This window comes from Chaetodon auriga, chromosome 17, assembly GCF_051107435.1.
Source record: "Chaetodon auriga isolate fChaAug3 chromosome 17, fChaAug3.hap1, whole genome shotgun sequence".
Taxonomy (NCBI): Eukaryota; Metazoa; Chordata; class Actinopteri; order Chaetodontiformes; family Chaetodontidae; genus Chaetodon; species Chaetodon auriga.
The window spans coordinates 13525393-13552937 of NC_135090.1; the positions used below are offsets into that span (position 1 = coordinate 13525393).

At 43.5% G+C, this 27545-nt stretch overlaps 1 protein-coding gene across 4 annotated transcripts; it reads left to right on the top strand.

Moving 5' to 3' along the window:
• The first annotated feature begins 641 nt into the window (after positions 1-641).
• Positions 642-17411, top strand: tpd52 (tumor protein D52). Of its 4 annotated transcripts, XM_076755197.1 has the most exons (8): positions 642-724; positions 820-1041; positions 11417-11544; positions 11957-12105; positions 12568-12669; positions 13685-13726; positions 14742-14790; positions 15131-17405. In XM_076755197.1, exons 2-8 carry the CDS (start codon positions 1023-1025, stop codon positions 15251-15253), a joined length of 612 nt encoding a protein of 203 aa, XP_076611312.1. In that variant the 5' UTR covers positions 642-724; positions 820-1022; the 3' UTR covers positions 15254-17405. The 4 variants fall into 4 exon arrangements, with proteins under 4 accessions (XP_076611312.1, XP_076611313.1, XP_076611309.1 ...); XM_076755198.1 differs by lacking the exon at positions 13685-13726 and having other exon boundaries at positions 649-724; positions 15131-17411; XM_076755194.1 differs by lacking the exons at positions 642-724; positions 820-1041 and adding an exon at positions 7153-7874.
• The last annotated feature ends 10134 nt before the right edge of the window (positions 17412-27545 follow it).

The window sequence follows — 27545 nt, forward strand, 5'->3', positions numbered from 1 at the left end:
TACTCTTACTTGTATTATTTTTAAAAATTGTAGTGAATTCACCTTAAGTGCTGGAATAAAACCTGATTGTCCTCTTTAGTTTGAACTCTTTAGTATGATATTTCCCTCAAGTTCCAACGTAATTTCAAGAAAACATAAATATATAGAGCTGATAGCCACTAGTTTTAGCCTAATCAAGAGGTATGTTACTAGCACCTGCCAATAGAAACAAATAATAATAAATTCCATCCTTGTAATAATAATAATAATAATAATAATAATGGGAATAAAGATATGACAAAAATGTATCTACCATACCAATTATATCAATAGGTACGTTAAAGCTACATTCCGAACATTCTTTCCAATGATATCCTGTGTATACAGTTACAGAGCTACAACAGGTTGATGTCTTCTCTATGTATGTGGAACATATACATTTTTACATACATTTTTCCCGATTTGAATATATTTCGTCTTTTATTTAGTTTTAGGCTTACATGTGGATTTTAAATTAAGAAGAAACATTTTCATAGATACACTGCACAAATGTTACTCTACCGCTGCCTCTCCTTGGGATCAGAAGCAGCAGGTCTGTTTGTAATAGACTTTTCTAGATATGATGTGTTAACTGTGACCGTATCTTAGGCCTTATGTATTATTTTCAAATCCATCTTCATCACTTAAGTCGCATTTACATGTGTTGCACTTGGATGAAGTGCGAAGTTTGTCACTATAATTCTAGGTAAGTATCTATAACTGAAGTATGATGAATATGCATGTTCAAGTTCACATTTTACAGTAAAAAACAAAACAAATAATGACGTGTCTGTCGTGCAGCTGTGCGTTGTTGACGGTGTAAAACTTGATCCACGTGCTCGTCTCTGTTTACACTGCTGCGTGATGACGTCACGGCGAACCCCACCCCGTACGGCGAGCTGCCTGGCAACATGAGAGAGAGAGCAGGAAGACCCGCTCCAGCCAAGTGAACAACCTGCACACTGTGGACGTAAAAACTACCAGAAACAACGCTCAGCTGTACAATGGAGGATACAGAAAAAGGTAACTGATTTGCTGAAATGTCTCTCTGTGACTGTGCTGTTACCGGAAATGATCTTACTTTTGTCTCACATGAAAGTTAGCAAACTAAGTTGGCTAACTTTTGACTAAAGTTAGCCTGTTGAGAACATATGCTACTTTTCAAACTCAAATTAAAGTGCATATTTCGTGACAGAGAATACAAAGTTGAGATCTGGGTAGAAAAAAATGTTTCGGATACTTCAATAGATCCCACGATTACCAAAAATCTCACGGAAGTTGAATATCTGTTTCAACGTGCAAACAGCAGATGAGCCACTTCAATAAGAACACAAACGAGGAAGTTGTAACTTCTATTTAAGTTTAATAAATAAATAAATAAATAAATACAATGCTCAAAGTTTGTCAGGCTATGACACGTACACATGGCGTAGAACTGATTAATTTAAACAGTGTGATAAGTTGGTATTGGGATGATTTTTACACTTGGTGACAAGTCCGTATTCTGTAGCTAACTGGCAACTTAACCGGTACAAATAGGTCACACCCGCGTGACAGCCTTTCCCATGTCCTCCAAATGTCCCCACTGTACCTGTTTTAGTCAAGTCACAGTCCCATTCAGTGTCAGTCAACGTTTCAAGACTGTGTGAGGTTTGTTAGTGAGGTCAGACAGGCCCAAGCACACGTGTGGGGCTGCCAAGCATTTTAATATAAAGAGAGTAGGTGAGTGTATGAACCACAGGTATGCTGTGAATGCATTCTACCTGCCGGTCCTGCTTCCTACTCCTACCTAGACATTTCCGCTCCTGCTCTGCGGCCATCTGCTCTCTCATACCTTTACACCACTTGCTTCTCTTTACCCATCCTCCAGGTTTGCCTACTGCGACAGCTGCTTTTTCAGGCAAGTGCATGTGTTTTTGCTGCAGTACAAGCACATTGGCAGCAAATAAAGTGTGTATGTAAGACTCAGTTCAGTTGATAAAAACACAATTTTCTTGTACTTTATTCGCAAGTAACAAGACCGTGTAGTTCTCGTGGAAAGAAGCAAGTGAAGTTTATTTGTTCCCCCGCAAAGGAAAACAGGTAAACAAGGCACGGCCCTGACCTCATTTCCCTTTAGCAAAAACAGTCTTCACCCCCCATGCAGAAAAGTCATTTCCTGATGTCTGCATGTCGTGTTTTTTGGCCCCAGGGTGAAAAATATTGTAAAAGGGAAAGGTACAGCATTTTTATTTATTGACAGATGTAACCTGTTCCTGACTGATAAATAATTCATGCTTCTTATTATCAAACCGAATGAGGTTTATGTTCGTCAGACGATCCTGTCAGTCTGTATGTCAGTCTGTGTGTGTGTGCTGGGGCTGGACATTATAAGAGAAGTACTTTGCAGTACAGGTGCCCTGGATTAAATGCTAAATTGGTGGCGTGCAGAATGTTTGGTTTGGTTTCATTTGGTCAAGAGGTGTTCCGTCCTAATGTTATTTTTAAGAAGATTGTCTCTTAGTCACTGTTAGTTAGGGGCTACTGGTCTTGTGACCATGGTTCCTCTTTGGAAGTGTAGGTTTCCTGTGCCTTGCATATGCTTTCAAGCTTTTCCTTTACCACATTGTATATTTCCTTATTCGTGCTTCTGACTGGTATTCATCAAAATCACGTGACATCTTTCGCTGCCTTTGTGTTTTACAGTAGCCACTGACTCGGTTGCTGATGCATCAAATGAAACAGCAAAGTTCTGTATTCATTGTTATGTGCAAAAGAAATAAAACTACCAGGCAAAAAGTAAACTCTACAGGCTTCACTGAGCTGTCCTTTATTGCAGGGCTGCGAGGTGTCGGTTTGTTCACTTCTTCTGTCCACAGAAGTACATTTTCATCCTTCCTAGTTGTCACTGTATCCCTTTTAGTTATCATCATAGGAACTGATGAGTTCTCCTTTCTATCGCCACACTCTCATGGCAGCAGTCCATTGTATTGTCACTCTTTGCTGCAGATATCCATGGCAGCTATATCCTGGCACCATCTGCACCTGAATCCTTGTTAATGTTTTTATTTCATTGGAATTGTCACCTGCTGGTTTTCAGCCTGCTCAGTCACCAGTATTTGAGACTAAAAAGACACTCTGAGGCATCATTATAGATCTCCTCCCCTCCATTTTACACTCCTTATTCTTTGTGTTGTATAATTTCAGGTGAAAGATTACAAATAACCAAACAAAAAGGAGCTAGCTTAGCAGGTTTTAGCAGGCGTGTTCTGACTCGTGCATCCCAAAGGAGGTGTTAGGGGAGTGGAGTCTGCTCTCCTCTGATTGTGTGTACGTAGATGACCTTTTTGATAACAAACATCTCTTTCTTTGTGCTTGCTTTTTCCCTGCAGTTGGGCAGAGTCTCCAGTAGTGATTTTAGTTCATATGGGTCCTTTCATTTCCTTGCTTGAGTGGGGATTTCTTTGCTTCAGCAGTTCTTGCTTTTTAGAACAGTGGCTGGAATTTGAGGTTGTCTGGGGACAAGCAGGAATTTGCTATATTTTGGAAAAACTTGATTTGATTTGTTAGCATTTGTGGTATTTGTACAATAGTGTACTTATAGTATAACTGCATGGAAATAAGCAACACTTTTGATGCTTAGGCCTTATGCTTTACACTTCAGGAGCCCTATTAAAGTGTCTAATTTCTAAAAAAAAGGAGGTTTTCTCAGCTGATACCAGAGGCTCATGAGGGTTTTTTTTTATGTGTACATATCACAAAATGTGGCATTTAGTATCTTGACAGGAAAGTTATGCATGGTCCAAGCAACTGTTGACTATTTGGATCTATGCTGTTTCTGGTATTTGCTGCTTCGTGATTGAAGCTTATGGTCTCAGCTCGAATCAGATGATCAAAAATGAGACAGTGAGGCTTACCAATCTTGTCTTGTTTTTCAACTCAGTTGTCTAATGAGATTGATCGTGAGCAGTGGCCAACATTTTTGTCTTATTAGATTTCAATTAGGCACAAGTGGACGCTTTCAGCTGTGTGAGCCGTCGGAGGAAGGCCGACACAGATAACATCCTCCCAAGCATGTACAGCTGACTTGTTCGAGTGAGAATTATGTTTTTCTAAAACAAAATCACACTTTGAAATATGTGTTTGAGATCAGAACAAATTTCAGTAAGAGTGAACTAGTCTTTCACTTAGAGGTGAGACTTGTGATCCACAAAACTGACAAAATAAGAAAAGGGAATTGAAGACATTGATTCTTCATGTTAGCACTGTAGGTTGATTACACCTCAGCAACTGTCTCTCTCTTGTCTAAATGTTCCATGTAGGTGGAACCGGATGTGTTTTTGCACACTGACACTTAAAAAAACATCTCTGTCTGTACATCAGTCATAGTTATCAGAAGTCCTTTTAAAAAAAAAAGAGCTCTTAAAGGGTTTGATGTGCCCAAAACTCTGAACTCTGAACTAGAAAACCTGCTGGTTCACATGTGTCAGTGGATTTGTACATTTCATCTGAAAGATTAAAGGGAAATCCCCGTCGATTTGACAACTTTGATCTTTGAGTTAAACGTCAGAAATTGTGATTTATGATTAAAATGTTCCTTATGTTCTCAGGTTCCGACACTTGCGCCAGGCTAGCTGTTTCCATCCTCCTCCAGTTTTTATGCTAAGCTAAGATAACCGACTGCTGGCGGTAGCTTCATGTTTACCACACAGACAGGAGAGGGGTGTTACTCCTCTCATCTAACTCACGGCAATAAAACCAACTTACTGTTTTACCATGATGCATGTGTCATGGCCACTCTGTGGACCCTCTCGCTGCATCCCCAGTCATTCATGTCTCATGACTCTTGTTTTAGGTCAATCATGTGACAGGGTATGCCATGAATAGTAAGGTAATTGATCTCATGCTGTGCTTCATTAACCACTCGAAAATGGTTGTTTGTTCCTGGCTACAGTCTGAATGGATGGGTGTCATGGGTTATTTTTCTTGCTCTTATCCATTTCGGTTTATCAATCAAAGGATAATAAACAGTCCAATCCAAGAACACACAGGAATTTTTTGGTTAAAGATTATTGTCAAAGTAAATTTTCTGACTTTGACGGCATTTTTATGTGTAATATTCGATCATTTATCTGCTTCAAACTTTTTTTTTTTTGGTTTGACTGTTTAAGAAATGTCACTTGAATCCAGTGTCACTCAGGAATCAATGGCTCCACTGGTCAGGAGGGCTGCAGAGTGGAAGTAATGTTGAGTATTAAAAACACTGATGAGTGTGTGTGTGTGTGTGTGTGTGTGTGTGTGTGTGTTTAGTTTAGTTTGACTTTTAATAACAATAATGATGTACAATTTGGTCAAAAACAAATCAAAAGACCAAAAATCTCAGCAGCCAGAGAGGAAGGATGTTGGTAAGGATTCATTGTCCTTGATGTGGGCCTATTTTCGTGCATGCGTGCATGTTGATACTTGATAGTTTGCAATGAGCGACTGTGTGTGTGTGTGTGTGTGTGTGTGTGTGTGTGTGTGTGTGTGTGTGTGTGTGTGTGTCACTTCCTGGGCTGACCTTGCTGAGTGGAAGCACAGTGCAGTGAAGCCTGACTCTGCATATCAGGGCACATCGCAGTTACAGTAGATAGCCTTGCGTGTTAGCCTTGCATGACCCAAGCGATTTGCACAGAACACCATAGCTTCTGTCTATAAAAATAGCTAACCTTTTCTGTAGTTTTAAGTACACACAGCTCAAGTTGAAAGTTGGAATCCATTCTGTTCACTTTGACTTGGATGATTGTGGAATTTGTTCCCCACTGCTTCAGTACTTCCAGGACAGCAGCCTGTCCTCTTCTCTTAATGCAGAGCATTTCCTGGAGATCACACAAACACGCTCGTCTGGCTCTTAACCACAGAGGATGGTGGATGGGAACTGCATGGGTACATTTTTGCACTGATCAGATGATTTGTTGTTTTCCCTGGCATTTCTTAGGCAGTTTCAGACTTTGTGGATGCTTACTTTCATGTTCCCTCCTTTCTTGTGTTCACCCAGAACTGGTACCTGGGTGCTCTGTCCTAAGGTATAACAGAATAATCTTAGAGCAAATTTACATTTGAATTCTTTTGTGCTTCCAACTAGAAGCAGTTTACTTGCAATAATCCTGATTTCATACAGCGCCAATGCACTCGCGCTTTCTACTTTTATGTTGTCTGCCTCTCTCCAAACCTCATGCTTTTTATAGAGCTACTCTCAATCCTAGGCAGCATCTACATCCTCTGTCATAAAATTAGTGCTAGAGTGTCCCCAGACTGCTTTCCCACTCCACTGCAGCCTTGTGCATATCAGCAGGTGCTCTCAGCATGACCTGTTCTCACATATTTGCTGTCTTTGTGCAGCTTGAATTGTAGCTTGCAAGTATTTGATTGATGCTTTATTTGGCTTGGTGGTTGCAGTATATATACTGCACGTCATGCAGATCAAGGATGCACCTTTCAGCTCACATCTGACTAAACCTCTGTTCACGTGACTGGGTGTATGATGGTGTTAATACTCGCATTCTAGACCAGAGGTGAAACCATTAGTCGATGAAACAATACAACAGAAAATGAATTGGGAAGTATTTTGATAATCGATGAATCATTTAAGCCTTTTTTAAGCAAAACTGCCAAAATGTCATTGGTTTCAGCCTCTCAAATGCGAATATTTGATGGCTTTCTTAGTCTTCTATCATATTAAAATAAATCTCTTTTGAATATATCAGCTCAGGCTTTTAGAAATTGTGATGTACGTTTTTTTTTTTTTTTGGTGACATTTCATGTACCAATCAATTAATGGCAGAAATAATCTGATGCGTAATGAAAATGGTCGTTAGTTGCAGCCCCTGTGTGAACATACACAGAGGCACATGTACATGCTCTCTTTACCACACATAGAGCACTTTCCCTCAAGTACACACGCACAATACCAAGTGTAGCCTCTGGCATCCTCTCTCCTCCGCTCTAGCTGACTAGCATTACTGCTGCTCCAAGCTGGACTGACCACCCTGGATTAGTGCTTCGCTGTAATCTGGGACACTGCAGATTATTCTTTTCATCTAATGCCTGGCGACCACACACATACACACACACACACACACACACACACACATATCACGTGACCAGCTCACACAAATGGGACCTCTTCTATTTCCTTCTTGGATGTCAGGCTTGATGACGGAAAGTGCGCCAGGGAGGGAATTGTCAGCAAGACCTGAGAAACTGGAGTGTCACGCAATATAACGACAGCACGAGCTCTGCTCACAGCCGCCGACACCTCAAAACGACACTGATTGCGCAAACAGCTGTTTGAAGGATGGACTGAGAGTTGACCTTTGGGATTACGGTGGAGAGGAGGCGGGAGGTTGTACGTGCCCGATGCAACAGCTGCTTCAAGGGACAGGTAACTTATTAACAGCAAGACAGGAGCAGAGGATTCATGACGCCTTGGCCTTCTGCAGAAACGGAAGACGGGAAGACGTCACCGCACTCTCAGTCTGACCTTCTGACTACCTGACAGCCAATAAAAACCTCCTCCCACGTTCATACACACACTTAGATATTGTGTCACACACAGCACAAGAGTCCAGGGCACCGTACACAAGGAGTCACAGAGGCAGCACTCGCCGGGATCACATGCATGCAATCAGCACTTGGCTGTCTTTGCTGAGGTAGTGGTGGGTGTAGGGAGGTGATGGTTACTCCGAACAACAACACACTACAAGCCGTAAACATGGAGCCCCTGGAGGAATACCACTCTCCGTTTGACTTTGAACAAGGAGTCAACACCAACTACCTCTACCTCTCCCCGACCTACAGCGACACGCCGCCCAGCTCCCCAGCTGCCAAAAGCAGAGGTAATCAGGGAGAGGCTGGGCGGAGTGCGTGCGTGTGTGTGTGTGTGTGTGTGTGTGTGTGTGTGTGTCTGTGTGTCTGTGTGTGTCTGTGTGTGTCTGTGTGTGTGCGCGTACGTGCACAGAAAGACAAAACACGGGTTCGGTTCATTGGATGGGAAGAATTTGGGAGAACACAAAGGTGTGTGTGTGTGTGTGTGTGTGAGACAGCAGCTTCAGTTTGTTTTCATTAAGTTTTTTCTCAGTCTACTTTTTAAAACATTTTTTATAAAGTCACCACACTTCATCCCAGCTTCAGATACAGATTATGTTGCTATGGTTACGATTCTCATCACACAGCTCTTCTAGTAGTTTATGGACGACAAGATAGCCGAAAACTCTCGGCGAATTTGGTGTCTTGGAGAAGAGTTGTGTGACACACTGGCCTCCACCTCACCGTGTCTGCCTTGTCAGAGTTAGAAATGACCATTATTTCATGCCTGGAAATGTTGCTCTGTCTTTCAGTGCGACAGCCTTTCATTTAAATGTAGGACTCAGAGTACACATACTACTCATGGGGTGATACTTTCCATCACACTGATCTGTTGAATAAGTCAATATTCCATTGCACAGTATGTCAGGACCACATGTTGGTGGCAGCCTATGTGCTGTGTCTCCAGACTTGTCCTGTTGTCTCACAAACTAAATTTGATTATATCAAGTTTTTGGGAAACTTAGTCCAGCAAATCAGGGATAATTTAATATCATCAACTGAGTTTGGAGAGAGAGCCACAAACGTCTTTATAACAAATCTGGTGTGACTTTCGCTTCTGCTGACTGTTTTTTTGTCTTTGCCTCAGGAACAAAAAAGAGCTTTTATTGTTTTGTTGCGGTCTGTGGAGGTATGGAGGATTGTATTTGTACGCATAAATTCTGTTCTGGTCTTTAACTATTTCAGTCTTGTCATATTTTAACAGTAAGATTGTCTTAAAACTTAAATCAGCTTTTAGACTAAAGATAGTAATCTATCAAATCCGCATTTCTTGGCGCCGCTTGTCAGACAGACATTTGCAGAGCTTTGTTTTTTTTCGACTTTGACCACAAACGAAAAGATAAATATGTGCCGTGCGTTTTAAAATGTGCCTCTTTTCAGACATGCTTCAGCTTCACAGCCTCACTTTTCTAATTAGTCGTTATGGATTTGAAAGCTCCAGAGTCACGTGGTCATGGGCCACTGCATGTTAGTCCAAGAGGAAATGAGCTGAAGCAGAGGGGTGGCGCTGTGATGTGGGCGGGTATGCAGTTTGGTGGAGCGAGCCAAACTTCTGCCTACACCCACATATAAACTTCTCTCTTTCTCTCTCTCCCTTTTCTTCTCTCTTGCTCCATGAAACACACCTCCAAGGCATACATTTGCCGCATAGCAGCCTCCGCACTCAGACATGGAGATCTCACGTCGCTGCCTGCAGGGAAAGTATTACAAACTTAACGCAGCAGATAACTCAGGCGAGGTATCGGCCCACAGAACTTGTTGTTCTCACCCCGAGGAGGCGCTGGACTTCCACTGTCACCTCACGAAACTCTGCGTTTGAAGCAGATAGGAACTCCTGAGTGGCACAATGTAGGATGTCAAAATAGGGGATTTGTCCTATTGGTGACCGAAGCACAGCCGTTATAACAGGAAGTGTCCATTACACAATTCTGCCACTGTAAGCAGGTGTGTGTGTGTGAGAGAGAGAATATCACTGCTGCATCACCAGTAATGGGAGGAAAGGGCAAATATAAGATGAGAGAAAGTGATATGGGGGGGGGGGGATGCTTCAGAGGAGCAGTGGGGGTGGTGTCAGCGCTGAAGGCTGAATAAAGCATTTCAGCTCAATTTCTTCTCCCTTAATTGCTGTCATGTCTCTGTTTCCTCCGTTAAATGGAGTACTAATTTTCAGTTTAATCACTTGTGTTTTCACATAAATATTTTCACTTGAAACGTTGCCAATCAGCTCTTCTTATTCCCGTGGTATTAATTAACGATAGAGTGAGTGTCGGCCCGCTCCTGATTGGACGGCTGAGAAATGTGATTTCACAAGCCGCTCTCCAGCGAAGACATTCCACTGCGGTCTTTGTGGGAGGGCTCTGTATATTGCTCGACTCCTTGTGATTTTGGTATCTGGCCTTTGGCCTCGCCAAGCATTTTGGGAGTATTGGGGTGTGAGATGAAAGAGGGATGGTGCCAAGGGTGTGGAATGATGTGGGAGGAGAGGGTGTGGGGTTTGCCGAGTGAAGAAGATAGTTGAGGGTCAAGGATTATAGCGTGGAAAGAGCACACAACTGAGCGCATCCGTCAGCGAGGCCGGGCGTGGTCAGAGGTGAAACAGCCTCGAAATATTCAACCCGAGACAGCAGTGTCAGCCGATCCTCTCATCGAACGCCTTAAATAAGCTTATTTCCCAAAATTTCGAACTCTTCCTTTAAGTGGGGTAATATGACAAACACCCAAAATGTCTGAATAGATCTTTAGATCTAAATTGCTCATTTTTCCAGGACAACATTAAGATAACCAAAAACAACCAGCCAATTAAACTTGTATTTACGAGCGGCAATGTGCCAGGCCAACCCAAATGCCCTTGTTAGTAACATGCTGCCGGTGGGTTCAGTGGTTAAATGACTTTAACGAGGCCAATCTGCTCTCAGATCTGTTTGGGCCTCTCCGCGGTTCATGCTTTAGTTCTGGTCTCCTCCCTGCTGGGCTAATGGCACAGTGTAGTCCTGAAATCTTTCTCTAGCAGCTGCATTTTTGTATCCTCCCTCTTCCTCAGCTGTTGGGTTTCCTGTTTTTTTTTTTTTCTTAATTCTATCATATTTTTGTCCTTTGTTTCTATATTTTTACTTTGACTCTGAATCCTTGAAATGCTTGCAAAGATCAGATAAAAAGAAAAATGACCTCAGAGGCACGTTTGTCTCCCATCCCGGCTCAGATGCGGCCCAGAACATCCTCACCCGCTGCTGTCCTTTTGACTGACAGGTCCTAACAACCTCTCTGCTCGTGTGTTCTCTCACACAGTCTGAGCTCAGGATGTCTCTATCTAGAAACTCCTTTGTATTATTGATGCACTGCTGCTCCTACTGGGCATAGCTCTGCCAGAGACGGCAACATCAAAGACACTGTATGCTGTGTGTGTGTGTGTGTGGAGTGAAAATATGACTGGATGTGTGTGTGAGAGAGGCAGAAGGTGTTTTGTGCAACTTTACAGTAGGGATGGAAATTAGGGTTTGCTTTCACCAAACAGCATATTTAGCATCCTCAATTTTCCTATTCTCTGATATCATTCACGTTTTTTTGTCCTACCAGCTTCCTCCCTTCTCCTCATCCTACACATGAACAGCTACACTTTGACAACCATCAGCAGCCTCTCCTTTCATACCACCTGTTCACTGTCACACAGCAAACACTTAAACGTCTTTAATGGATAAGAATCTATAAATGTTCTTCAGCCTCAAAGTGGCTTCACACGGCTTGCTGAGTGAGAGGATGTATGGATGCATCTAACAGTTTTCCTTTTACCTCCCAGCTTCGCAGCAGAATCCGGACTCAGCCCCAGAGATGGGAGAAGACGCAGCGATGTCGGCCGGTCCCTCTTCCCCTTTCCCCGCCTTGACGGAGGAGGAGCGGCAGGAGCTGCAGGAAGAGTTGGTCAAGGTCAGGAGGGGGATCACGGATTAAAGTGGTCGTGGCTCAGGGAGTCAAGATCAGGTGTTGAACCTAATCTTGCTGAGAAGGATTAGAGTTTTAAAAGCCTGCTTTTTTTTTTTTTACTGCTAAATTTCAACTAAAAACTCTTAATTTCGCCTCGTCCATGTAATGTATGCTTTGATGGTCTTCTCATTCAAACAAGGCCAGGCTTTCTTCACTCATAGTTGCCTACAGAGAGCACTGCCTTCCATAACCACAGCCAATCCAACCACTCGCCTTGCTCCCGAGGCATTTACTGATATCCTTTATACAGTCGTGTGTTTCACAAAGTGGAGCTTTAGATTAAACATATCACGTTTAGATTTAAAACTCAAACCTTTGGGTCCATCTAACTGTCTGTATGTGTGTGTGTGTGCAGGTGGAGGATGAGATCCAGACTCTGTCCCAGGTGTTGGCAGCCAAGGAGAAGCAGTTGGCGGACATCAAGAGGAAGCTGGGCATCACGCCGCTCAATGAGCTGAAACAGAACATCACCAAAACCTGGCAGGAGGTCACCACCTCCAACGCGTTAGTACTCCATACTCCACCACAGTGTGGAGCGTTTCCCCTCTTTGGCCATTACACCGTTTATCAGACACCTTTTGTGGAAAGCTCACAACCAACAGCTTCATTATCCAACAAATGCGCCGTGGTTCAGTGCTGATTCCTTGTATGTTTGATAATGTTAAGGGGGTTTTTTTGGATGTAAAAACATGGCTAGCTGTCAGAGAAGTTTCTTTCTCCTCTGAACAAAGAGGAAAAAGATGTCACTGCTCTCGACAAGCTGCCTGTGTGAAAGTTGATGGGCTTCATGTTATAGGAAATGAGCAGCATTCAGATGCTCTCAGGCTTCTGAAAAGGAAGAGGACATTGAATGTGGCTCTGACCTCGATGCCTCTCCTCGCTCTTTCATCTGTCTGTCTCTCTCGTATCCTCTCTTTTTGCTGCCCGTCACTTCTCCCTCACTCTGTCTCCCCGTCTCTCCTTCAGCTATAGGAGGACATCTGAAACGCTGTCTCAGGCGAGTCTGAAGGCTACAGCAGCGTTCTCCAACGTGGGCTCAGCCATCAGCAGGAAGCTGGACGATGTCAGGTCAGTCAGACAGGAGACGTCAGCCTGACAGCATATTCAGTAACATGGCTCCCAACATGTTTGGACTCAGGGTTGTACATAAGACATGTGCATGGAGAACTATTAAATCTTTCTCACAGATAATGATTTTTTTAATATATTTGGCTGCTGTGCTCTGTCCACCTCGTGAATTTCCTATTTTTTGTTAGCTGTCTGATATGATGATGTCATTAGGTGCCTCCATTAATGACCAGTTTTACCACTTATAATCTTTAAATGCCGATTCTAATTACATTACAGTTCACAGCTCGCAGCTGTCTCCATTATCCTCTCCTTATTCATAAAGGGATATATCATGGTCGCCATAGATCTAATGGATTGATTTTCTGTCCCACTTTCAAAGTGCCAAAGGCATCTCCGCTAATATCTAACAATACATTAGAGTTAATATTTCCTGGTTAGATAAGGCTTAAAAGAGCAACAACAGATTGTTCCCTTTGAGATATAGCTCCAGTTGCCCCCCCCCCTCCAGATCCTAATCTCTCTTCTCCCCTGTCATCCTTCTTCTCTCTGGATTACCGGGCTGCAAACAAGATTATTAGGCCCCCCCAAAGCACCAGTGTGCTGAGAAATGCAGCCTCACGGATGAGCCTCAACACAGAGCTTGTTTTTGGGGGGGGTGGGGAAGTGAAGAGCGACCAGACAGGGGTCAAAGGGGGTGTGCGTGTGTACATGCTTTGTGTTCGTTTTGTGTGTGTGTGTGTGTGTGTTTGATGACAAGATATTTCCCCCATGATATACAGGATTAGCACACACCCACTGTGTTAATACACAATCGATCTTAATGGGATAAAGCAGGATTTATAGGATTTAAGCACTTAGAATACCCGCTCATTGAACATATAGCAGAATAATTGAGGGGCCGTGCTGTATGTGTGCTTGTCTTTCTCTTTTGTTCTCTTTCTGTGTAAACTGTCTGCACTGTGCTAAGATGACCACTAATGCCCCCTTTCTTCTCCATAATGCTGTCGGATAGCATGCGCTCATTGCAACACTCAGCTAGCATGCCTGTCATGAGGTAAGGACTGGCACACAGTGGTGAATCAACTATGAAAGGGGCAAAAGCTGGAGACACTTCAGCTTCGGTCATGTATTTGCATGTTATGGATTGCATAGGAAGGTCTTAAGTGTGGATCTTTGAGGTTTTCAAGAGCAATCACAGCTAAGAGCTACTTAATCGGTGATCACTGAAGCTGCAGCTTTAATAATCTTGCCTAGACAGACCTCGGTTTCATCAAAGCTTACAGGGGTCTACTGTACTAATCAAAAATCTTGTCAAAAATACGGAGATAAAAGGCAGCTTTGAAAGCCGAGGCAGCATCGACGAGCTGTGAATCTGGAAACGCACGCCTTCAGAAACGGTTTCTGATGTCCGACCAACGATTCAAAACCTGAAGAGATGTAGTTCACGATCAGAGAGGACTAACTAAACCAGAAAACATTCATATTTAGGCGAGCTTACCTGTGGATTTTGGGGGTTTTGCTACAAAAAAATAAATAAATCAATTATCCAAATAGTTGCTGATTGATTAACCCTTTCAGCTCTGTGTGAGATTCCACTTATCCACCTGAATCCAACAGAAATATCACAAACTGTGAGCATCCATATGTGTTTCTGGGGAACATGTAAATGTAGTATTTAATACATATTTTTCTGTAAATTTTTCAGTAAAGTCTGTCAAGATGTATGTAACTCAACTATACACTGGTATTTTAGAGAAACGTGTTGAGTGTCACCTCTTCTTGTCCAGTCCATTCTGGATTCTCTTAATTATGTTTTCATGCAACTCAACACCTCTTAGCACCTTTTCAGCAGAACAGAACAGAATGGGGTCACTTTAGAAAATCCTGCATTGTCTGCGCTGAGTATCAGATAACGTGACCTCCAAATGTGTGAGTACAGTGGATGTCCTGCGCCGTCTTCGTTTAGAAACAGCGACCCGTCGTCAGGCGGAGTGTAAAAGCATGTGAGATATGTTCGAACGCTGAAGGTCGATCTATGATCTGGTAACTTGCTTCTTTTTCTTTCACAGGAACGCACCAACTTTCAAGACATTTGGAGAGAAAGTGGATTCTTTGAAGGTAAAAATAGGACTTGTTGCGACACACGATGATGAAGACGACCAAGTTGCGAGTGTTCAACAATGTAATCTATACATGATGTAGCTGAGCAAAAATGTTGTGTAACAGCGGCACAAAGAGAAAAGCCATAAAGTCCAACACTCACATCTAGAACCAGCAGTTCTACAGCAACATCTACAGTATATAAAGTTAGCTAACTTAACATACTGGTCACACCAGGTTAAATAAGCCTGTGGCAGCTTAATGAAAGGCGTGAGGTTGTATTTAATTGCTTATGAATTCAAGTTTTCATTTCTAAGCAGAATAATGTCTTCATTAATGTTTCATCCTCGTGTTTCAGACCAAGATGAGTCCATCAGCATCCACCACCAGCCCCAACGACCGGGACGGCGGCAGTCCCACCACCGACTCTTTGCTCGGTCAGCCCGAAGCCTCGCCCACCCAGGAGACGCCGATGAACTGAAACCTGCCTGACCTCCCACCCGTCCCTCCTCACTTGACCCTCTAACCTCTGGGCCGTCAGCACTCGCCCCCTAAACTTTTGTGTGCCAGTCTCCCTTTATTGGAAACAAATGACTTACCCCGGCCTTCCTTGTGATCTAATTGTCTGGTCTTTTTGTCTCACACGCGCGCTCACTTGTTAGCCGCTGTGGAAACTGAAAGCATGGGATGGGTGCAGGCATGTGGTCTCGTGCCGATTGTGTATTTTTTTTGAGTCTGTTCGGGCTCGCTGTGGGAGAAATCCCCCCTGCTGCACGCCTTTCATTTCCCCCTTTCCCCTTCCTCCCGCACTGCTTATTTCTCTGCCTTTGTCTAACCTGCACAGCTCACACACCGTACATGCTCCTAGTTTATTTTTTCTTAAAACCTTTAATTCTTTTTATGCGAGTCAGGCAGTTGTTGGCTTATTGCTTCTGCATGGCCCTTATTTTGTGTTGGAGTTATTGTTATAAGTACTTGTTTTGTTTGCCCCCATTTTGGGGCCACTCTTGGTTTACTATGGGTTTCCATTTATCTTCATTATATTCACTTTAGGACACCACAGTACAAACCAGTCTAACACTGTGTTCAGAATATGAATGTATGCCTTTCTGTGTCATGTAGGTACAACACTTTGTGTAATTGAACCCACAGAGCTCAGCTACTGATGCAGCGTGTCATGACTGCAGCCACAGACTCCAAAGCTGGCATTTAAAAAACGCACTTCTTAATAAAATCCCTTTTTCCATTGTCAAGAGTCAGAAAACGATCGGCACGCTCAGATAGTTGCAGGAAAACGGCCAAGATCAGCATAACAGAGGCAGAGCAAACACACAGTCAAGGTTCAGCCTTGACCCGAGGTGAGAGTGAAATAAATGTGTCTCTTCCACAGCCAGAGTCAATATTTAAACGCTTGTCCATTGTTTCTGTGTGGGAGGTAACACCTATCCTCCCCCCTCTCTGTAATACTGATAAAAGTAAGGCAAGAGAGTCCACTGGGTGTTATTTTGTACGCTGATACAGAATAATGCTGTAAAAGCTTTACCTTCAATTTCCTACATGCAGCTTAGACATTTCTTTTTTTAGCTGTGCCAGCTGCATAGCTGTGTAGATGGCACCCTTTGTTGGTTGTGCCTCGGTCTTTAAACATCTTGAAGCCTTGAAATTTAATACAGACATTCGAGGTCACCTGAGGATCAATTGTAATAACTTTGGGGATCCCTTAACTTTTCATTCTCGCGTCATCACCAGGTCTAAATTTCAGTATGTCCAACTCTTTGCAAAGCTGACAGTCCCACCTGTCTCAGCCGCACTTTGTGTTCTGTGCTTATCAGCAAATGTTAGCATGCTAACATGCTAAAGAATGGTAGCATTGTCATTGTGAGCATGTTAGCATGCGGATGTTAGCATTCAGCTCAAAGCACCGCTGCGCCTAGGTGCGGCCTCACAGAGCTCCTCACAGGTCTGTCGACTCCTATTATTCCTGTTTTCTGAGAGTTTTCAAGGCAATAGCACAAAGATACTGGATTAGATACACTAATTGCCGAAAATGCTGCTTTCATACAGACCAGGCCTCTTCTCTCAATGTTAAAAAAGTGTAAGGGGTGATATCAGCGTCACACCTTCAATCACAAACGCATTTTGTTGAGTTGGCTTTACAATCTCATGCCAGTTCATGTTAAATGATTAACCTACTGAGCAGTTACTCTCACCAGACACTTCTCTGGTTGACTAACATGCACAGGGCTTCTGATGGCGGTGAAATACAACTTAAAAGGCAAATTGACTCGATATGAACACAGCCAAAGTCTCCTCTGGTACACAAATGGAGGACACAAGCACAAACAGCCGTGCGCTTGGGCAGGAGCAGCCTGGTACAAGTCTTCCCCTGCTGGCGGACAAGTGGCTCAACACCAGTGGAATTGATTTTTCACTGTACTACAATGTCTCATGTCCTCATGTAACACCACTTTGCAGCCATGACCTGGTTCACTGAGAGAATTCATTAGAGCCTGTTATCTCAGAAACAGAGGTTTTATTTGTATTTAGTCATATACACAACACACACACTGGATTTGTTTGTTCTTTAATTGGAACCATGGAGTGAAGAAATGTACTCTAATTAAAAATACCTCTGAAGTAACCTGATTCTGAGTCTTTATGTAACAGGGAGGGGTGAAAATGGGAATCCCATTTGACTGCAAGGGAAGCTCATCAAGTGTGGCATGCCACAGTGTTTGAAGGATGGGGCGTTTTTAACGTGTAACAAGGGAAAACACCTTTGAATGAACCCACAGAAGGTGAAAAAAATAACTGTGTGGAAATGTTGTTCAAACAAGTACCTCGTTTGGACACAAGAGGGCAGCCGAGAACAGGAGCAGCACCTGGTGGCTTTATTTTTCTCGGATCCAGACCGGAGCAGATTGCCTGGAGACAAGGCTGACTGCTGATGAATCATAGTTATAAATGGTGCCGATTAGATTTATCAGATCTCTCCCTAGAAGGCCAGTTCCAGGAGGATATTGAGGAAATGAGAGTCACAAAATCTGCCTCTGAGGCCTTCTGTGAGCCATGGGATTCCTGTATGAATGATGATATTTACCTGAACAGTGTGGCTTATTTCACATGAGACATTCCTGTTTGTGTAGTTTTGTCTTTGCTCCTAAACTGGTGGGAAGGGCTGGGAAAAGGTGATGTGTTTTCATGGTTTTTACAATTAGACTTTTATCTTTAATTGTTGCTCATTTGGTTATGAGTAAACAATGTCAAAAGAGAAACTTTTAAGATGAAGTTTTCAGGGGATTTAATGCCTTATACTGTAGAAGAAGGGTGACTAACGCCTTTTAGGGAACTGTTTAAAGAGGAGGCAAAAGCAGAAGTACAGATTTAGATGTGACTGTAATGATGTGGTTAATGTTTGGCAGGGAAATGTCAGTTACTCACAGTCCAGTGGGCTGAAATGATGTTCCCTTTTGAGTTTGCTTTGAGGTTTTTGTCCTGCATGAGGTGATCTATAATTAAGTGTTCTGATAAAGAACAGGCAGTCACCATTTTGGAGAGTTTACTGAGTGGGAAACTAAGAATTTCGATCTTTGGAGTAAAATATGATGATGTACAAATGTCCGTCACAGAAGCCCTTCATTGAAAATCTTACGTATGTAAGTATGTACGTATGCATCATCAGATTAGTATTAATGATGGATTCCTGTATGGAGATAAGCAAACACTAAGTATTTCATATACTGTTGGATAGTTGAATTCATAGAGTGTGTCACATTGTATAATCTGAACACCTGTTTTGGATGTAAACTAGTAATTACAGCTGTCAAAGCAGTGTTTTTGCCTCTGAACGTAGTGAAGTACAAGTAAAAAGTAGCAGAAAATTTAAATACTCAAGTAAAGGACAAGTCAAAAGTGCACTCAAACACAGTACTTGAGTAAATGTACTGCACTCATTCCACAACCAGAGCGGCTACTTTGTTATAGTAAAAAATAGATTTACTTTTGCACGTTGAGTACATGTTTTAACACAAAACGTTCCTTGAACTCAGCAGAGATGAGAAAAGACACAGTGACAGCGGCTAACAAACAGCTGCCAAAAAAATCTTTATTCAGTTCCAACCAGCTGCCTCCAGAGTCCTCCAGTCACACCGATCGCTCTGGAGAAGGTCGAAACTGCACACAGAGTCAAACAACAACAGCACCAGAACGCAACTTGTCAGTAAAACACCATTTACAACAAGAACGAAGGCAGTTTCTACACACAGAGATCGGATAAGGAAAAAAACTGGTACAGGAGTTAACAGTCAGTGTGTATCGATTCTTCTTCTTTGAGAAAAATCATCATATATTCATAGAATTCATTTGAGTATATCATGAAAAAAGAATATAAGAAAACATCATTGGTGCGACAGAGTATATTATTTGTGACAGAACATACATATTGCAAGTTCTCTGTGTTAACAATAAAGAATCCCATGTACAGACTGAATGTGTGACTCTGACAACTGTCTGAGTGTGTAATATGATGAAGCAGGCCTTGTTTTACATGTGCAGAAATAGAACATTCGGTTCAAACATGGCTTGGTATGTGTGAGTTTAGAAGGCTTCAGAAATTGTCCCTAATGGCTTCCCATCACGCCATACAGTGAGAGAGCACACACACTTTGATGTACACTTCAAAGGAAGGAGTTGACATTTTGGGAAATGCGTTAATTTGCTTTCTTGTTAAAAATTAGATGAGCGGATTGACACCACTCTCACGTCAGTGATGTTAAATATGAAGCCACGGTTAGCTTAGCTTAGCATAAAGACTGGACACGGGGGAGAACAGTGAGCCTGGCTCTGTGCTGCTAGCACCTCTACAGCTCACTGATTTAAACTTGTTAAATCTGGACTAAAACACCAAATGTAGGTAAAAACATGCTCTTTACAATGGTTTATGTGCCAGACTATTGCTTGGCTAAACTAAGCTAAGCTAAGCTAAGCAGCTGCTGGCTGTAGCTTCATATTCAACATCCAGATATGGGACTAGTGTCAATCTCCTCAACTAACTCTCAGCAAGGGAAAAAAATAGTCCAGTTTAGATGTAGGAAAGCCAATATTTTGCTTATTTGTTTTTGTTTGTTTCCCCGTTTCTGGCCTCTATGCTAGGCTAAGCTAAGCTATCTAATGGCCAACCACGAGCGAGGTGTTAATCTTCTCATCTAACTCTTGGCAAGAATGTGAATAAGCCTATTTCCCAAAATTTCTAACTATCCTTTTTAAGTAATTTAAAGTTCAAACTCTTTACAAAGGGCAGTTGTGACTTCATTACAATATTGACACAAAACGAGGGTCATGCAATAGTGCATCTTTCCACAATCAGTCCCAATTTCTTGTTCTGGTGAAACGATGACCCTGATAACCTTATGGCTTGGAGACAGAATCTGTTTATCCTCTAATGTTTGGCTCTCAAAGCCACATCCTCCTGGTGCACTGACAGAAACCTCTCTTTGTCTTGAGTTTTTAAATGTAAAAAAGCTTTATGGCTTGTATAAAACCGATCCATACCTGCCTCTTTCTTCCTGCTCTGACCCTCACGGCGAAGGGAAGCTACACATTTCACACACGCCATCTTATCAACTGAGGTCGCAGATGGAGCCTGTGCACATGTGCCGTTTCTCATGGCCCTCATCCATTATTCAATGACTCGGACACACGTACACAGCTCCCTGCACTCCACCAAGACCCCAAACATCTTGTGTGAGCTTGGTGCCTTCATTCCTCTGCTGCTCAAATGGCTCAGAGGAGCAGCAGACAAGTGCTCAGGCGTGCGTCCACAGCCTGGATAAGCATCACTACAACCACTGCATCATGTAAATGTCAGTGAGCTTAAACCAGATGTAATGTGGCCTGGGGTTTAGCATCATAAACATGTGAAATCCCTTCACCGTGGGCTCCTTACATCTTAGTTTGGTCATCTGATGGAGGGTGTGATAATGAAGCACATAAGCTTTGGCTGGAAGCAGCAGGGGGAGGTGTATTAAGCTATACCGGCATACTAGTTGATAATGCATGAGGTATGATAGTTTGCACATTGGAACATGTGCGTTTATGGCTGCAGGAATGGCTTGATCAGGACGTAGAGGTGCGCGCACGCACACGCACAAACACGCACACACACAGTAAGCACAGTTCAGCTTTTGTGCTCACACTTTTCCTCACACAAACACAAACAGGAGGAGGTGTAAATGCTACATTGAGCAGATGGGACATACCTCGGGCGGTCATCTGAAACACACACTCCATCATCTCATGCTGCACACACACACATGCATTGGATGCTAACAGCTCCTTGGCGGAGCTGAGCGTTTGGGCCAGCGGCCTGGCGAGACAGGAGCAGCCTCCACCAGCGAGCCCCTCACATCATCACAGGATGAGACCTGAAGCCACGGGGACATATGTTGAGCAGCATGGGCACATATTGCCCCTACGACATGATCTAACACAGTTGGCTTTCACACCTCTTTCACTCATAATGTTCCCGTGTCTGTCTGTCTGTGTGTGTGTGTGTGGAAGGGTCTAGGTTGTATAATATGCGTGAGTCCTGCCCAAAAGGTATTTATGAAAAATAAAACACAGGCGACAAATGTTTGCAGCTGAGATGTTTAGTTGCATATTGAAATGCGTTCTTAATAAATTCCACTTGATAAATGACGCAGACCGATGCAAATGTTGCTTGAAATGCAGGTTGGAAAAAGGGGGGAGAGCCACGGCAAAGTGTTGCAAACATCAAGCGCACAGAGTGATGAATGTTGTCTCATTCATCGTGCAGCCATGAGACACCTGGCTCATGACAACATACTGTTACTCCTGATGACCCGGAGGACGTACACCTCACACTGGAGATCATGCTGAAGTTCTAAAACTGCTCCCAGACTTCTTTTCTCCACATAAATCTAAAACAAGCAGAGTGGCGAGGAGAGGCTTTGGGGAGGACAAGTATTCCTATTACAGCTGTTGGAGATCTCAGAGCTGCTCAACCGTCTCCTGCAGGGTTGTTGTTTCAGGATCAGAAGTTTGAGGTAAATGATACTGATCGCTGGCAACATCTGCGAGCAGTTTGAAATATTTCCCACTCCTGTCCTGCAATGACGCTTCGCCTGAGCGCCACATAAAGAGGCAAAACACAGTAGGAATAATTCAACATTTTGGGAGATGTGCTTTGTTTTCTTGCCAGGAGTTAGAGGAGAAGATCAACACCGCTCTCATATCTGCGCAGTTAATATGTAACAGGAGCCAGCAGCTGGTTGGCTTAGGTTAGCTTAGCTTAGCACAAAGACTGGAAAACAGCTAGCCTGGCCGTGTCGCTAGCTGGGTAACAACTGCTCAGCGACTTACTGTGACATACTGTACATACTGCAGTCTTGATGCTAAGTTATGCTAACTGGCTGCTGGCTGTGGCTTCATATTTACCGTGCAGACATGAAATTAGCATTCATCATCTCACCTAACCCTCAGAGACAAAACTAATATGCACGTTTCCCCAAATGTCCAACTCTTCTGTGACATTTCCTCAGTACTCTGATACTGACCCTGTTCAAGAAATGACATCCTGAGCACAGAAATACTATCCCCAAAGCCATCTTCCCTGCTTATGTCGGACAAGGTAGTGTTCACATTTCAGCCTAACGCACTGTCCATGAACAGATCTGGAGAGGGACAATGTGTTGCATCTACGATTTAGTTTACAGTCTGGAAACACATATCAAACATTTACATTGAGAGGCTTGAAAAGGATATAAAACGCAACATACGGTGCTCATGTCAGGGTGGAGAGCAGCCAGTGAGGTCTTTGTATACATACGTTTTAAAAACGCTGGATGCTGGACAGTAATTTAAGGAATAGTTTTTAAAATAATGTCTGTGTTTAGAGGCCTCTTGATAGGCAAAGTTAAAGTATCAACCTGAATGTGGTGTAATGCATACATATGTCTTAATGTTTGACAGGGAACACGTGATTCTGGCCTCGTCTGACTACACACAGACCAACAAATATCCTCTTAAAGCTCCCTGTGTGCTGTCAGTGCAGCGAGCAGAGGGTCGGGGATGCAGGGGGAGGAAGAACAACTGAGACTTCACACTTCTTCATAACTCCAGCTGGCACTGTTGCCATCACTGCAACGCTCACGGCGAGCTGCAGGCTTTAGCGCACAGCCCCCTCCAGTGATCTGTCTTCCACAAGCATCCCGCCGGACTCTCCCAGGACCAGCTAACTGCTAATGCACACACAACAAGGATGGAGAGAGCTCCACTCATACTGTGACAAATGGGTCTGCGCCAGCAGGGAATCACAGGTACTTTCCAGTCCCTCGTATGGATCTGAAAGCACAAGACAGGTATTTCTTTCTCTTTACCAATCTCAAGTTTTGAAAGCCACTATGGAGTGTGCAGATTAAATAAAATAAAAGTATACTGAGGCAACCTCGGCTGCTCCCCACCCCCGTCATGGACACCAAAGCACAAATAGAGCACATTTATATAAAGTTGTGTATTTCATAATTTCTTTTTTTGCATGCACATGCAGTATTAAAAATACAGTTAGACCAGAGCATATAGTATATATACTGTTTGAAAAAAGAGTGTAAAAATCCAGTGCGACAGTCATTGAGTTCTTGAGGTCTACATGATTGTAATCAGATAAAACAGCCAATGAGATGATCCAGTTTAAAGAGAGGGCGGCTTAGCACTCTCTGTGTTGCATATCCAAGTTAAAAGTGAAGGAGCTGTGGCAGAAATACCCTTTAATGTTGACGTTATTAATATTCTGAATCATCTAAAGCCAATAATAGAATCCAGGCAGATGAGAGCGTTTTTCTATCTGCTTATTATTATTCACCCACCATCACACAAAGCAAGGGATGCCTTTTCAGGTTCCTCTCACTTCGCAGCTCCGCGCTAAAAATGGATCACCTCACCTGACTGTTTCACATGCTGTGTGCTGAATGAGGCTTCCTTGATTTCCCAAACATTTCTAGATTGCACCACAACAGCGATTCTTCACATCGACATACATTTATCTACAAGCCCTTGTACGAAAGGGAGAGAGGAGTCATGTTTGGGAAAACAAAGAGAGAAAAAAACAGACAGAAAAACACATTGAAACACAGTATCATCATCATCATCATCAAAAAAAAAAAAAAGAAAGAAAAAAGTTTACAAGTTACAGCAAAGAGTAGAAAAGTCACTCTTAGATCCTTGCAACATCTTTCTAGAACCAAGGAGGAGCCAAAAGGGCCCCTGAACGCAACTCACAGGACATTTCTTTGTATCACAAATCTTTGAATAACAGGTATAGAAAGCAGAACTCAGACTAGCCAGCACCAGAGACATTCCATCGTTGTTGCTGTGGCCCTGCATATCACAGCAACTCACCTCCACACACAGTTTCTAGACAAAACGTGGCGACTGCTAAGGTCCACTCTAGAAACTCCACGCTCATCAAGGCACATTCAGGACTCCTATATTCCTCCAAAGACAACCATAACGGGGAGGGGGGTGAAGCGGCCCCTGGAAACACATAGTCTTTAATCATTAATGTCGTGTGAGTGTTTGCAGAAGCCATTTCATCCACATTTCAACCCTCCTCTTCCTCCTCCTCCTTCACATTCCTGAATGAATGAAGGCTGGAGGGTCCCTCCTCTTTTTATTGACAAAAAAACGCCGCCCTGCCCCGGCTCTGGCGTGCAGCGGATAGGAGCGGAGACGCATGAAAACCTGCCTGTCAGCACGGCTGCCATGGAAACCAGCCCTATGGTCGGTGGGGCCCAGACACTTTGAGGATACACTCTGCTACTCGATCTATACACGGGGTCATGCAAGGCAACGCTATGACTGCTCAGGCGCGCTCAGCCATGTCAGTTCCTGACATTTTTGAGCAAAATAAGTCATTTCCAGTCATTCTCACATGGCTCAGCAGAGTGCCACCTGCTGTCAGACTATTGTTGAGTGGTATTACTGCAGAACACTGGAGGGTCTGTGTGAAGGAGCTGCAGGCCAGCAGGGCAGATAACAGCCCTGTTGGCATCTGCTCACGGCTTTTTGTCGCCTGCTAGAAGTGGGTGGCCGGCTGAGGGGCCCTCCTGACCGAAGGTGGACCGCGTTGACTTCAACGCCTGCAGCCGAGAGTGCAAATAAAAGTAGGAAATTTGAGAGCGTTAAAGTCAGGGATATCACATAAATGTACTGATACACACCGATACTGTAGCTTAGATATACTGTACTGCAGCTTAATCTGTAGATATTGTAGCATATATTGACCTAATACTTGGATGATATAAGGTATAATAAGTGTCAGCATCTTGTCACAAACAAGTCTCGTCATGTGTGAAATATTGATCCCGGTAAGGATCAGATTCATAAACCAGGAATGCTCATAAAACTGTCAACTGCTGTTAAAGCCTTCACTGCTCAGTAGCTAAGCTGGACAAGCGTGCATGGACGTTAGGTGCGTGTGTGTGTGTGTGTGTGTGTGTGAGGACATATACATTGAGGGCCCCTCGTAAATCACGAGTTGATTTTTATACCGTCCGTAAGCAGAATAATGCTATCTTGTTTTATTCAGCTTATAAATCACGGCTGAATGCTCAGCCCTTTAATAGGCGGGGGCCGAGGGGGTAAACACAACAGAGAACAAAAGCCAGAACAGCGGCTGCCGCTCCGTGTGAAGGAAAAAAAAAAAAAGTCCTCATAAGTATTCATATCACTCTCAGTAGAGCAACAAGACCGCCTATTGTGGCTCTTTGATATCACGGTTTCAATTCTGCTGTGCGAACACGTTTCTAATGGCAGCTCGTGTTTGGCTGCTCGCTCACTGAGAGCTCACTTCTGCTCTAATATGAAGAACTTAGATGATCACAGCAGGAGGATGATGCCATATGGCATGTTTGGGAGTAAAAATATCAGTCTTGATCCCTGTTTGTCTGCCAGTTATGCCAAAAAAAGGACGTAACTCATCCAATACTCCAAACATCTCTACGACATGCTCATCTGCTGGGTATGAATTGAAACTTTAAAGTAAGAATGTGACCACGAGCGACTTTTGATTCGCGTTTAAAAAACGGTTTAATGTGCACATTGAAAATCCAAACTACTTGGATATGAATTGACAAAATGATCTTAACTCAGGGCCCAGTGACTCAGTCCTTCTGGAGCTTTCGATGGAACTGCATGGTCGTCATCAGCAGATTGAGTTTAATCAGGTGATAGAAAGCGAAAAAAAAACGTGTAGTTTGATCATCTGCAGTTCTGTGACAACTGATACAACTCAGTCTGCTGATGAAGACTGTGTGATACGGTCGAAAGCTCAAGAACAAGGAGGTAAAAGGACCTTGAGTTGAAGTTTCCAGGTGTGTCCTTGCTCACGTATAAGAATTAGTACTTTCTGTAGTAAGGTAATACAAAATGCACGGGCATATCGACATACATATTGTAAGAAATTCCCCCGTTTTACTCTAAACCTGCAGGGTTGAACAAATGTGGAGACGGCAATGAGCATTAAATTAAAACTATCAAAGCTGATGAGGAAGCAGGAGAGAGAACAGAGCTTTGGCGGCGACCCGCTCACTCACTCGTGTACGGACACTGGGTAGACTTGAGGCAGGGTGTTTTTATTTTCATGTTCTACAGCATAACATTGTGTACAAAATGGAGTTAATATGATCAGAGGACACATGGGAGAAACATGGGAATATAGCACCTCCATTTCTCCCCCGCCGAGGCCACAGCACCAGAGTGCACAGTGTGCAAAGACAGACCTGGGCTCAGAAGCCCCTCAATGCGCAGGCCATCTTTGAGCCACTGGCAGTGAATGGGACCAAGGTGATGTCAGTACAGGTCAGTCCATGAACAAATCCCAGAGTTCCTCACTGATCTACGACGAGATGGACAGTTTTGAGAAATGCAGCAGCAAATATCCTTTTGAGGTCATTTGGATTTACCCTAAAAAAAAGGCTCTGAGATTAGCTTATCTTGGCCGAATCTTATTACTAGCCATTTGATCCACACAGCGCTGACCCAGAATCAGCATCAAGAGAGAACTTCTTTTAAAATTAGCTGCCTGGAGATGCTGCCACTTAAAATATCCAGCCTTACCAGAACCTCTGAATGGTCTGAACTACTGTCGGGACTTGTTCCTGGACCGAACCCTGACAGAATCCCATTGGCTGCCAGCTTTTCGCACACGCTGATGGAGGAGACGGTCCGAACACAAACATGAAGCACCACAATGATGGAGAAAGGGCAGCGGGAAGTGCATGGAATTAAAAAAAAAAAAAAAAAAGCAAGCCACTGAGGTCTGGAGCAACAAAAGCATCCTTGAACCCCCACAGTGTGTTGCCTTGCAGTGGGCTCGACCTGCACACACACCCTGACAGGGAAACGCCACAGGCCATTTGATAAAGGTGTGCGACTCCTCGGGAGAAGCGAGCGTACTGCCTGGGGGACGGGGGACGGGGGGGGGCGGGGGAGCCGAGCACCGTGCTTCAGTGGCAGCCCACACACTTTGCCGAGGGCTCCTTCACGCTCACACACACAGAAGCGTGTGACCGCGCACATGAGCGCAAACACACCGAGGTGTCAATCAAACTAATTGAAAGTGGGCTGAGAGAGGAGAATTGGAAATAAGATAAAGGTTTTAATCAACTGTGGTTTTCGACCGCTTAGCAGCACCAGCAGCGGGGAGCGTGACGTGAGGGAGCTCCAGGCGGGAGCGTGTGGGTCACACTCACTGAAAA

What these genes read in the sequence shown, in the direction of transcription:
- tpd52 (XM_076755194.1), top strand. Translation starts at nt 7,712, where the DNA reads ATGGTTACTCCGAACAACAACACACTACAAGCCGTAAACATGGAGCCC. An exon ending in GAGGTCACCACCTCCAACGC is followed by an intron (nt 12,106 to 12,567) that starts GTTAGTACTCCA and finishes TCTCTCCTTCAG; the next exon opens with CTATAGGAGGACATCTGAAA. An exon ending in AGAAAGTGGATTCTTTGAAG is followed by an intron (nt 14,791 to 15,130) that starts GTAAAAATAGGA and finishes CTCGTGTTTCAG; the next exon opens with ACCAAGATGAGTCCATCAGC.